This window comes from Balaenoptera ricei, chromosome 1 (assembly GCF_028023285.1).
Source record: "Balaenoptera ricei isolate mBalRic1 chromosome 1, mBalRic1.hap2, whole genome shotgun sequence".
Classification (NCBI taxonomy): domain Eukaryota; kingdom Metazoa; phylum Chordata; class Mammalia; order Artiodactyla; family Balaenopteridae; genus Balaenoptera; species Balaenoptera ricei.
In genome coordinates this window covers 152763283-152776743 of record NC_082639.1, presented here as the reverse complement: position 1 = coordinate 152776743, position 13461 = coordinate 152763283, and the positions used below count along the sequence as shown (strand labels likewise).

Genomic DNA, 13461 nt, shown 5'->3' with positions numbered 1-13461 from the left:
GGGCTTGAACCTGTGTCCCCTGCATTGGCAGGTGGTCTCCCAACCACTGCACCACCAGGGAAGTCCCACTAACTATATAATAACTTCTATAACAACTCAAAGTTTAAGTCTGTTACACTCTTCTATGGTCAATAAACTGCAAGTTAGAAACCTGCAGTTTTCTTTCTTTTCTTTTTTTTTTTTGGTCTAATAATATTTTTTTAAATTCTTAATGTCAGCATTAAGAATATGTTAAGAATATATAGTCTCATATGGTGAAATAAACAGAATAATCTGATTCTCCAGCTTCTTCCCACCACCCCCCACCCCCAAATTCTGATGTCACACCATTGGTCATACACTCCTGCACTGTTACCATCTACTGGTACCAAGGGGCTACTCCTTTTAGATGGTGAGTGCACCCTTCAGTTCACCACAGTCACCACGTGAAGTCACCTCTCTCATTGACAACGCCTCCCTGGTCCCTGAAGGCATTTGGGCTTGCAACTCCTGCTCTGGGACTAGCTCTTAAAAATTATAACCTTTTTCAGAACAAGTCACATGTGGTTGTGGTAGCAGACAGGTGGAAACAGGATTAAATAAATTCTTAAGGTCTTTTTTGGCCAGTTTCTCTAATTTGCTTAAGATCCAAAATTGATGGAGATACTAACATAAAAATCCATCAGTATTGGTTGAGATATTTGATCTCAAGCCAGGTCATCATTTCTGGGGGAAGAGGTAAATGCTAATCTGAAAAAGACGTATTTCCTTATTCACACTCTGATACATCTAGATAGGTCCTTCAGACTTTCCTATTGCACTAATTTGGTATTTTTAAACATCACAAATCACAAGTATACCATATTGAAGCCTGGTATGTGAAAAACTGCTTCTACATAAACTATTAAATGTTTACTGGTCATCAATTCAATAAGAAAAAAATGCCAACTTTCAAAAGCACAAATAGGAACTGTCTTTACTCAGATATTTCTCTTCCTCAATTATTGCCACACCTACTACTTTCGATCAGTGAATTAAAAACTATATGCTTTCTATTCTCTAATCTCCTTTTCCAATGAGTAATCCTGGAATTCTGAAGGCTTCGTAAGAGCAGCTGAAGAGATGAATGTGTATGTACTAATAAAGTATAAAGGAAGACAGCTGGTGATTAACTCTTTCAAGTCTTATCCAAATTTAGCAGAGGCTCTTAATGTAAATGCTACTTTTTATTGAAAAAAATTCATTAGTCATCTGATTATAAAACCAAAACTTGCTCCTAGCAGGATATACAAAAATTCGTAAAAAAGGAAACAAAAATAAGATAACCATCTTACCAACCAGAGACAATATTTCGATATATATCCTTCTAGTCTTTTCTCTATTCCATAAATATAAATACTTGTTTTTTAAATAAATCTATAATATCATATAACCTATTATGTAACCTATTTCCAAATATATTTCTAAAATATATTCGTTACAAAAGCTGATATAGTATTTTGTTGTACGGTCATATCTATCTTATTAGCACACTGGTTGGAATTTAAATTGTTACTAATTTTTTTGGTTACTATAACCCTATAACTAGCATCCTTGTAAGTAAATATCAGTACACACTGCTGACTCCTTAGGGTAAGTTCTTATAAGTGGATTTTCTAGGTCAAAGGAATGTACATGTTTGAAGCAAAATACATATTACCAAAATGTCCTCCAGAAAGCAATGCTACTTCCCCATCAGTCACTAAAGGGAATAATATATATTTTTTAGAGAGGATAATCAAGCAAGTCAAACACAGTAATAAAACTATGGTCAACATTTCATCCAAAAAAAAAAAATATACACACACACACACACACACATAGATATACTGTTTTGTAAGACAGTAGACTATGACATCCCAAAGAAATTAAAATTGGTTTCAACTCAAGTTACTGTCTCTGTCAAACTGTGCACAGTTCTACTGCCAAAAAGCTAAACTTGAGAAGACAGTAAGAAAGCAGCAATTTAGTATTAGGACTGTATGTCTGGGGAAGGCTGTTCAGTAGACAAAGCTTCTGCTCCCCAATGAAGCCTTCCCCAACTACTCTAATCCCATGCTGATCCTGTCCTTCTGGAAGCTCTAATTTCATTTACAGTTAATGCCAACATCTGTACTTAACTTTTCTGTTTTATGGATTTAAGTCCTGTTTTCCCAACATGACGGAAACCCTCTTGGAAAATACACCTTGCCATTTACATTTTTCTGTATCCCTTAGTGTTTTATATACACAGATGAGTTATTCCTTCAAAACCTCTTCCTGGGAAGCCAAATTATAAAAGGCCTATGCTTACTTTGATTGTGCAGAGAAGTTAGCAGCAGCAAAAACAGCAGCTTCAACTTCTACGTTATCATGTGAATCCAGACTCTGACGAATACTATGATGAGCATTCTTCCTCTCAGGAATTATTGATGCCAGACTTCCCAACATCCTGCACAAACAGAGAAACCCAAGAAGAATGGAAATACAATAAGCTCAAGGTCAGAAAAGGAAGAAACAGGCAAAGCTAAATTACCAAAACTAAAGTTTACAGGTCATTCCATAAATCTCAGGTTAATAAAGTATCAATTTTAGAAATCAAGCAGTGACTCAAATTCTAAACACTTTTCCATACTTCAATATGTCAGAAAAACTAACATGGCTTATTTAACACAAGCAAAACTTTTAAAAATCACCTTGAAGTACATGCCAAGTACAAAAGAGAGCCCAGAAAAAGAAACTTTTAAATTATTAAAGCATCAAAATATCAATTTTCCAATGTTGTATGAAGAAGTCCATTTTAGCAAAGCATTAAGAGTTCAATACTTTTGTTATTCAGCAGATCCGCAAAGTAAAAAGTAAGACTTCTCAGTCTTTTTTTCAACATCAGTGATTACTTGTATCATGATTTTCAAATCTCTCCTCAATATCAAGAGAAGAGAGGAGAATGCCCCCTGGGGCTCATATCAGAACTGAGGAAGGAAGAGTTTAGGAAAGTGAGTTTCAAACAATCCAAAAATTACGCATATAATTTCACAGATGATAGACCTAAAATGAGGATATTGGTTCAAGCTGGATATAAGGCTTACAAAATGAAATTCTAACAAAACTTAAAAAAAAATTTTGTTTAATGCCAAGAAAGAAAAGGAAAGGCTGAAGAAACTAAGATGGTTATATCTGGCATTCGCCAAGGAGTCCAGATATAAATTATCATATACAAAAACAAGCACATAACCAAGGATGAATACAGAAAACTGACATGAAACAGTAGGACAAGGTCAGGAAGGTAAAAGTTCAAAATAAGCTGAGGCTAAGCCACATTCACCTTAGAGTTATCAGATCAGAACATCCACCCGCAAAGAGAAATATTTCAAACGTGAGTTACCGAAACAGTATCATAGATGGTTAGCTGCAAGGCATTTACAGATTAGGATGGTTACCATATTTTCTCATTGACTGTTAGTAGAAAATATAAAAATAAATTCTTAATATTAGAAATGATAAAAGTAAATATATTGCCTTTTGGGGATATATAATCACAACTCAAACAATCTTGTGGTGACTCATTAGCATAACAGAGTATACCGGAGTGTGATGGCTCTTGCTACAGGATCATTACTATGAATCACAGAGAAAATCCTCTTCACAAATTCATCCACATTTAGAATCTTCTCCAAATGCTTCTCACTTTGTTGAGTAACTTTAAGAACACATAGCCTCAGGAAATTGTTTCTATGAAAAACCACAGATAAAATAAATTAGATCACTTTATAAAGTAATATTTAATTAGGAATCAAAGCAACACTAATGATATTAATAAATTTTAGCAATAGGCCAATGTTTTTCAATCTTAATATTCTCTGTCTTACCACTGAAATAGTTAGAGTCTGTACAGTCATCTTGTGATATCCATGGTGGGGAGGGGGACTGGTTCCAGACCACCCCCTGCCATACCAAAACCCTTGAAGACTCGAATCCCTTATACAAAATGGCATAGTATTTGCACATCCTCCCACACACTTTCAAATCATCTCTAGATTATTTACAATACCTAATACAATATAAATGCTATATAAATAAGTGTAAATACAATGTAAATAGTTGCCAATGTGTGGCAAACTCAAGTTTTGCTTTTTGGAACTTTCTGGAATTTTTTTTCCAAATATTTTTGACCCATGGTTGGTAGACCCCATGGATGCAGAACGTTTAGTTGCAGAGGGCCAACTGTACATGAGATGCGTACTAAGCATAAGCAGTTAGCAAAGCCTGCAGTCCTGCTGCAAGGCACCAAAACAGTAGTAACACAAAGAGAAGCCCTGGACCCAAACTCAATCTCCTCAGTCATATTATAATCAAGGAGATGGTCATCTTCCTCTCAAGCTAATTCTACAACATCATTTCTCCAAGTCTGATTTGGTGTGTGTATAAGCACATGAATGCATGGAGAAGGGTGGAAAGAAGTGGGAGAGGGAATGGCAGAGAGAAAAAGTAGGTGTATATTCAGTGCTTGCTTAGATGTTTCAGGCACTTCACAGTGACCCATAATCTCATGTAACATGTAATCTCATGTTATAAAATAAACTGTTAAATCAGAAACTTCTCCAAACTATCTGCACAAAGCCACAGATATTTCTGAAATATACAATAATATATTAAGGTTGTCTTAATTTTGAATTATCCTGTCCCCAAAGACATAAGTACTCTCTGGCTTATATCCTTCACTTTTGCTTAAAATGCCATTAAATTTCACACCAAAATTTCTTGCAAATTGCCATGTGCATCCATTAAAATGGTAATGAACCATGTGGAAGTCCTAAAAGGCAAAAAGAATACAGACCACAATATAAAACAAAGAAATATGAACAATGTGCTTTAGGACACCAAGGCCTTAAAAAGACTTACCCAACTCTGAAAACATCAGCTAACTTTAGGAAAGCAGAATTGATGAGAATGGGGAATGGATACTTCTGAAAGAGCCTGGGAAAGCGGACAACTGCTTCACACTGTTCACCAAGTTTGCCAGATCTTAGACCTATGAAGAGCATAAAAAGGGAAGAACAGAATACAAATTTGTGGCTACAATAAGGCAAAAACAGCAAATATCAACACACTATTACAGAGTAAAATTATTTACACAGTAAAGTAATAATCATTCTTAACAATTAAGTAAAGTACAATTGTAACTCATTACCTTTTCAAAAATAAAAATGGCATATGAAATAGTAATTTGGTAAAGTGTCACTTTTAGATATAGAATAATGAAAAAGAAACAATTTTTTAAAAAAGATTGAGTTGATAAAATAGTTGGGGCCATAAGTAAACCTCAACAAATTTAAAAGGACTGAAATCATACTATGTATGTTCTCTGACCATAATGGAATTAAATTAAAAATCAGTAAGAGAAAAATATCTAAAAATTCCCAAATATTTGGAAATAAAGCAACACACTTATAAATAATCAATAAGATGAATCACTGAAAGAAGTGAAAGAAGAAATCAGAAGGGAAATTTAAAAAAAGAAAAGAAAAAAGAAACTCAATCCTTAATTTGCACCATATACAAAAATTAACTCAAAATGAACCATACACCTAAATGTAAGAGCTAAAATTATAAATTATATAGAAGAAAATACAGAGGAAATCTTTATAAGCTTAGGTTAAGCAAATAATTCTTAGATAAAACAAAAAAAGTGGAGTTTTTAGATTAAAAACATCATAAAATTAAAAAATGATAAGTTAAACTCTATCAAAATTAAAAACTTCTGCTCTTCGGCTTCCCTGGTAGCCCTAGTGGCACAGTGGTTAAGAATCCGCCTGCCAATGCAGGGGACACGGGTTTGAGCCCTGGTCCGTGAAAATCCCACATGCTGCAGAGCAACTAAGCCCCTGCGTCACAACTACTGAGCCTGAGCTCTAGAGCCCGCAAACCACAACTACTGGGCCCGCGTGCCACAACTACTACAGCCTGCGTACCTAGAGTCCATGCTCCACAAGAGAAGCCACTGCAATGAGAAGCCCGCGCACCACAATGAACAGTAGCCCCCACTTGCTGCAACTAGAGAAAGCCCATGCGCAGCAACGAAGACCCAACGCAGCCAAAAACAAATAAATAAATAAATTTATTAAAACAAAAAACTTCTCTTCAAAATATACTGTTAAGAGAATAAAAAAACAAGCCACATACTGGAAGAAAATATTTATAGAACATGTATCTGATAAAGGACTTCATCCATAGTTCTTATATCTCAATAAAAAGAAAACTTAATTTTTTAAAATGGGCAAGATTTGAAGAGAAATTTCACTAAAGAGGAAATAAGGATGGCAAACATAAGCACATGAACAGACGCTCATCATTGTTAGTCATCCGTGAAATGTAAATTAAAAACCACAGTAAGACACCACTACACATCCACTAGAATGGCAGAAAAGACCGACAATACCAAGTGCTAAGAGGATATGGAGCAACTAAAACTCTCATACATTGCTGGTGGGAATGCAAAACTATACAGTTCTTTGGAAGACAGTTTGGTCATTTCTTATAAAGATAAATATACACTTATTATACACTCAGCAATCTTACTTCCAAATATTTACCTAAGTGAATTGAAAATATCTGTCCATACAAAGATCTGTATGCAAATGTTCACAGCAGCTTAATTCATAATAGCCCCAAACTGGAAACAACCCAACCCAGTCTATCAACTGGTGAATGAATAAACAAACTGTGGTCCATACAATGGACTCATACTCAGCAATAAAAAGAAACCGATCACTGATACAACAACATGGGTGGATCTCAAAATCATTATGCTAAGTGAAAGAAGTCAGTCCCAAAAGACTACTGTATATGACATTCTGGAAAAGGCAAAACTATGGGAATAGAAAGCAGAACGTGGTTGCCAGAGGCTAAAGAAAGAGAACTGACCACAAAGGGGCACAGGGCAAGTTCTGGGGGTGAAAGAATTGTTCTAGGTAGTGGTTTCATGACTGCATACATTTGGTGGATTTTATTATATACAAATTATACCTCAAAGAAATCTGATTTTTTTTTCCCCCACGCCACACACAGCTTGTGCAATCTTAGTTCCCCGAACAGGGGTTGAACCTGGGCCCACGGCAGTGAAAGCGCACTGGACCGTCAGGGAATTCCCTCAATGAATCTGATTTTTTTTAAAATCCAACAAATAAAAGGAGTTAATGTTCAATCCTTTAAAAAATTCACTAAGAATGAGTATCTTGATATGGAATTAATAGTATCACCTCCAAATATTTTTCTTTTCGTATTTTGCCATTTACAAAATGCTGATTATATCTGCACAAGAATAAGCACCCTAGAACATCTCTGTTCAGTAAAGTTTGTTCACTGTTAAAAAATGACAAAGGAAATGTCTGAGGTGTAAAACAAGGAATGTCGCTTGCCATTCAGTTCTACAAAGATTAAGTCGCTGACCTACAGCACACCCTGAAAGGAATTTAGGACAAAGAACAAGATGAGGCACCCTGTGCTTTAGGGAAAACAGGCAAAACAGGCCCTTAGATAGTTATATTTCAGGAAAAAAAAATTTTTATGAACCCAGATTCTTGCATCTTCCCACACTTAGAAAAGCACTAAAATCATTAACTGAGATATCTGTTCCTTAGACTAGCAGCAACCGTCTACCAAGACATATGCTGGATTGCACATACTCCTTAGCCAAAATCACATGTATACTGATCTCTCCATCTACCTCTTTGGAGCAGTTCCTCAGAGCTATCTGGAAGGCTGTCTCCAGGGCTATAGTCCTCAGTGAGACGCTGAATAAAACTCAACTCACAGCTCTTACATTGTGCGGTTTTCCCCCAGTTGACAGAGGGCTCTTTACTGGTTGCCACTTTGTTCCAATACATAAGACAACCACAAAGTAAATCTGCACATGCAATTTCTACAACTTACTAATGAGTTAAGTTCTATAGGTGCACTCATGTTAGTTATTTGGTACTTGGAAAATATTTCCTCATAGGAAAAAAAATAGCACTATCAGTACTCATAGTACTCCATAATCTAATAACCACTTATAATAGAAGTTCCTCTGGGAAAATTAATTCAAAATTAACTCTAATTTCTAACTGAGATATTTAGAACATATCCCTTCTTTGCCTGCTCCCCTCTCCCTACACCCCTCACCCACCAACTTCCATACACACAAGAACTGCCACTAGAAGCTCTAGGAGTCTTCTTTCCACTAAATGCACAGTACCAACAGAGACACTGTAGGTTACTGGCAATGGCTCCTGTATCCTTGAAAAAGGGGTCAAGGGACACACAGATAGGGCAGTGAAGGACACAAGGGAAGGGGAGAAAAAGAAAGGCAAGTCCGAGGATGGAGGTGTGAGAACAGAGAAGGAAGAGATGTGTGTTTATGTACGTGTGCTGGGGGAAGGGAATGCTGGGAGAACCCACAGTAATTGGACTCGTTTCCTTCTCTTCTCTCTCTCAAGAGTTGAGTGATACAAAGGTTAGTAAAGTTCTGTTTGTAATAAATTAACCTTGGTTGGGATGAAAAAGGTAAAGTAGGAAGGGGTCTACGTACAGGGAGTCTCCTCAACAGAATATGATCCGCCTCACCTTCCCTTTAAAAACAGGACCACAGACCAAATCATTTATTTAAACATGCTGATTTAAAATGTACCAAAGATAATTTTGCATCTGGTCAAAGAAAGGTTTTGATTTCTCTAGTGTGGTCAAATTTTATTTCTTTAAGATAAAGTAGACCCTCATTCCTATAACAGAGCCATCAGGGTACATGAGCTAAAGAATAGTAAATGTCTCGCTTATTTTCTGATATGAGTTTTATGAGAGAGGAAATGAGAAGCTAGGCTGGCTCAGAAGGTCAGAAGCTAGGGTGCAAGAGAAGAGAGAAGAGAGAAGCGCATTAAGGCCTGCGATGCAGCAACAATCCTAGGCTGGGGCAGTATGGTACCCAGCTTGCTTGCTCTAGGTCAATTCCAACTCCAGTATAAGCCAAGCACCTGAAAATAGCAGCTCAGCACAAGCAGATCTTATTCTTAGAGGGGTTTAAGAGGTTATTCACTTTACTTCTGTTGCTAGCTACAACAAATCTGAGGGAAAATACCCTGATCAGAAGACCAATGATCATAAGAATGTCACCGTAAGACCCACTGTGGAAGGATGTGATTGCTGTTTCTACATTTTACTTTTTATTCTCCCACCAAAGAAACAGAGATCTCTTCCTTTTCAGTGCCTGGAGTTTAACGGTGCTCAACTTAGTTGCAACATGCAGGTAGACTAGGAAGAACTAAAATAAGTTGTCCGTAAATTGCTTATTCAGTCAAAATCCATTTGGCAGCAATGAAATTCATTATTCTAAACGTATTTCTCACTTAAAATGTGCAGAACATTTTGCTACACTAGTGGTTTATCAGCTCTGGTTCTGCATCAGAAACACTTGTGAAATTTTTCAAAAATGTCTATACTAGGGTTCCTCTCCTACCTACCAAATCTCTACAGTGGAGGCCCAGGCATCTATTTAGCTGTTTTGAGAAGGTAGGCGAGTAGATCCTCAAGCTATCCTCTGCCATTTATCTTATTTGACTGAAAACTAGTAGGCTGCTGAATCTGGCCCTCAGAGTAATTTTATGATACAATGTTTTCAAAGGTTTTGAATTCATTGTCAAATCTTAAAAATGAAATGAGATTCCACATAAAACCCAGGATTTCTGGGGTTTTGGGTTTTTTTTGAAAATTTAAAGATCTGAAATGTCACTAAAGAAGGTGAGAGAATCCTGACTAAAGAAACATTGTAGTATTGCAGGTCTGTGTTGAAGGCCAGTTCGGGTTTGTGTCATTTCTGATAATAGCCACATACCAAGTTGTATGACTTTCTCCAGCAATTTTTGGCTGCCTTTGGGCACACATGACTAAAATAGAACCTTGGATGAGAATTTAAAGTACTGGTAAGAAACTTAATGAAATTAATGAAATGAGGGACCATAAAATCTAAACTGGATAAAGAAGTAAAAACACAAAGGGATTGAGAGGTAAGGGAAGTAGAGAGGTGAGTATACTGAGGTCTGAATGAAAATAAAGAATGATTAAAATAGCAGTTAATCATGATGATGATGATGATGCATATTAAGTGCTTATTCTGTGCCAGATACTCTAGTAAGCATTTTACATGTATTAAAGCTCTCACTGTACTCACAGAAGTTAGGTATTATTCAATAATTCCCATTTTAAAGATGAGGACACAGGTAAAGAATAGTTAAGCGACTAGCCTAAGAAACAACGGCTAATAAATGGCAGAGATGGAATTCAAATCCTGGCAATCTGGTCCTAATTATTACACTAAAATGCATTTCTAGCAAGCAACTAGAGGACAGAGGTTAAGATTAAAGAAGAGATATTTGAATGGGATTTCAGAGTGGTATAATTCTGAGGGATGACAAATTCCAAGGAATTGAAGAGAAATAACGTAAATTATGGTAAACTTGGGATTTGTGATACATCAAGTTTTCAAAATAGCATACATTTCTAGGTAGCATGTATCAGTCAGAGTTCTTAGCTGCAAGCAACAGAAGCTAACTCTGACTGATTAGGCAGGAAATGAGTTTCTATTGAGTGTTTATTAAAGTAATAAGCAGTTTCAAGGCAAAACTCCTAAGAACACCTAACTCCACACTGCCAAACTGATTAGATGAGGTACACTATTGTTGCTGCGAAGCACCAGATGCTAGAATTAGCTCTCCTATCATCTAGGAATGTAGTAGCCATTGCTGCTACTACTGTACACTATGGACACTGCAGCCACTGCTGCTGCCAGGGAAACTGCAAGTACTCTTCAACTCTGCCTTCTTGCATCTCTAAACGAAATCACACAGCCTGGAGGAGGTTTGTCTGATTGGCAGAGCCTAGTTCACATCCTGTGCTTTTTTTTTTTGGCTGCACCGCTTGTGGGGATCTTAGTTCCCCAACCAGGGATTGAACCTGGGCCCTCGGCAGTGTGGGCATGGAGTCCTAACCACTGGACAGCCAGGGAATCCTCTCCTGCGCTCTTAAAAGGGAAACCAGGAAAGTGAGCTTTTGCTTCCACCTTGATGAGACAGTGTTTGTGGTGTGAGCCATTCCTCAAGCATAGGATGTTCACAAGATGCTAAGTGACCACCAATATGACTAATATCCACTACAAAGAACACTGCCAATACACACTACTATGCAATCACATTTTAGGAGAATTTGTTGTATACATTTGCTTTAGCTAAAGGGTGAGAATGATTCAAAATGGAACCATAATACCCTAACATCTTAAACCATAACATCTTAAAGTCTATTAAAAGTGAGGTGGGGAGGGGAGAAATACAAACACAAGTATGCACCACACATTACACCAAGGCAATCTCATAACCCACAGCTTAGTAAACTGATCACGGTAACATCTCAGTAAATTATATTTAAAAAGCAAGAATAAAAACAACTAATAGGATAGTCAATTCAACTGATGATGCATTAATAATAAAGCATCCTTCCCCCAAACTTTAGAATCTGTAAATATACATGGTGAGAATGTACACAATATTGTGCAATATGCACAAAGAATACTGATTTAGAATCATAAACAAATTATTTTTATGAATACCAACTTTTAGGAATATTTAATAACTTACTTTGTAAGTTACAAAATAATAGCTTTTAGCCATATGTAAAAATGAGTCTATGGATTTCAGTAAGAACTAAAGAAGGGCCTTGGATTTTTGGATCCGTTCATAGTCCATCAAGGGATCACCAGCCAGGCTTTAACAATCAGTCCTTTATAATGCTGGTTTTTATGTGGCTTTGAGTTAAGAGTCTGACCTTAATTCTACATGATCTTACAGGTCCACTTCTCAATACTGCCACACTAAGTTTGGTCTGGTAGTACAGATTCTCAAGAGAAAGAATTTGATTGACTCAGTGTGGGTCACATGTCCACTTCTGAATCACTTATGACCTGGAATTAGTCACTTGGTACAAACTTGGCTGCAGAGACCTCCCTCTTTAGTAGGGGATATGGGGATACTCACAGGGCCTCATATTTGTTTATCATAATACCAACTACATCTGTGCCAATATGGACAGAGTAAAAGCAACCTGTGGTCTCTTCCACAGTCTGAGAATTCAGTTGTTTTGGAACATAGGTGAAGTGACAGCATCTAAGGGAAAACAGATAGCTGTCCTGATTTACATCAATTTTCTATTTCATAATTAACTTTTTCATTGAACATACCATCAAGTTTTCCATGCAACATTAAGTTCACCAACACCTCAGACAGCAACTCCACCCCCTACATTTCCTCCCTTCTCATTGCCCAGGTGCAAGAAAGGGAAACCACTCCCTTCCCCATTGCTCTTTGATCTCATCCCCCCCACAAGGCTAACCTTACAGAAAGCAGATAGGCTGAGTGATGTCATTTAAGGTAGACTCTCCTTTTCACCCAGAGTGAAGGAGATCTTGCATAAGTTTTCCTAAATCACTGGGACAACTTCTCATCAGCTGACTTAAAAATCTTCAGACTGACAGTGTAGAAGTTACATTAGGGAAAGTTACACTGAGTAACTTATGGGAGATATGTCCTTTGTAATACCTATATTATAGAAATGATTGATTATGAAATGTGTCAGATATGCATAAGTTATACTTGATTTGACACTTAACTCTGCTCTGTCTTCACAGCTCAGGCAGCATGGTTATCAGCTTAAAACTTTAAAAAAAGGGAAGGCAAAAAGACCTCTACATAGGAGCTAAAGTGACCTTCAAAAATGTAAACCAATCCATGTCAGTCCTCTGCTTAAAGACTTTCAAGGTCTTCCCAATGAATGCACTTTGCATAAATCCAAACTTCTTGTCCCAACAAGGCTGTATTTGATCTAGCCCCGTCTGCCTCATGTGAGCTTCTAAAAGCTGTTTTGTTCCCTAATATAGCCCCAAGTCTGAGTGCCTAACACAGTGTAGGTGATCAGTAAATATTTGTTGAATGACTTAATGGCTATCATATGAATGATGATTTTCCTGTGTTACTAACTACATCCTAAATGAACAGAGTTAAGTCAGCTTTAAAAGAGCATCCATTTATTCCTAGAGAGATCAGAAACAAGTTGCTTACTGCCATGCTTGCTCAAAATGCTCAGAACAAAGTGCAATGGTTATAAACATATAACAGATTATAAATGGCAGCATTTCCCAAGTGTATTTCTTGACACTAGTGCTACAGATATTTCTTTATAATGGAGTTCAAGTATCACATCTGTATATCTAACTGCCTACCCAACATCTCCATCTGGATGTCTAAGAGACCTCTCAAATTTAACAGTCTCAAACTGATCTGATTTTCATCCGCTCAGTAAATGGCAATACATACTTCCAGTAGCTCAGACCAAAAACCTCTGAGTTTCTCCTGACCACTTAACTCTCACATTCTCATCCAGTTCATT

General features: G+C 36.9%; 1 protein-coding gene across 3 annotated transcripts in view; it reads right to left on the bottom strand.

Annotated features, from left to right (window-relative positions):
• INTS7 (integrator complex subunit 7) overlaps nucleotides 1-13461 on the bottom strand; it is an 89455-nt gene that overhangs the window by 73802 nt on the left and 2192 nt on the right. For 2 of the 3 annotated variants that reach the window (XR_009505692.1, XM_059938474.1), the window contains exons 2-4: nucleotides 4900-5029; nucleotides 3583-3729; nucleotides 2312-2449 (exon numbers count right to left, since the gene is read on the bottom strand). Coding sequence is in view for 2 of the 3 variants with exons in the window: in XM_059938474.1 (XP_059794457.1) it covers nucleotides 2312-2449; nucleotides 3583-3729; nucleotides 4900-5029 (415 nt within the window). In the remaining variant the exon portion in view is untranslated. Of the gene's footprint in view, nucleotides 1-2311; nucleotides 2450-3516; nucleotides 3730-4899; nucleotides 5030-13461 lie in introns of those variants that run through there. The other variant, XM_059938485.1, reaches the window with a different exon arrangement.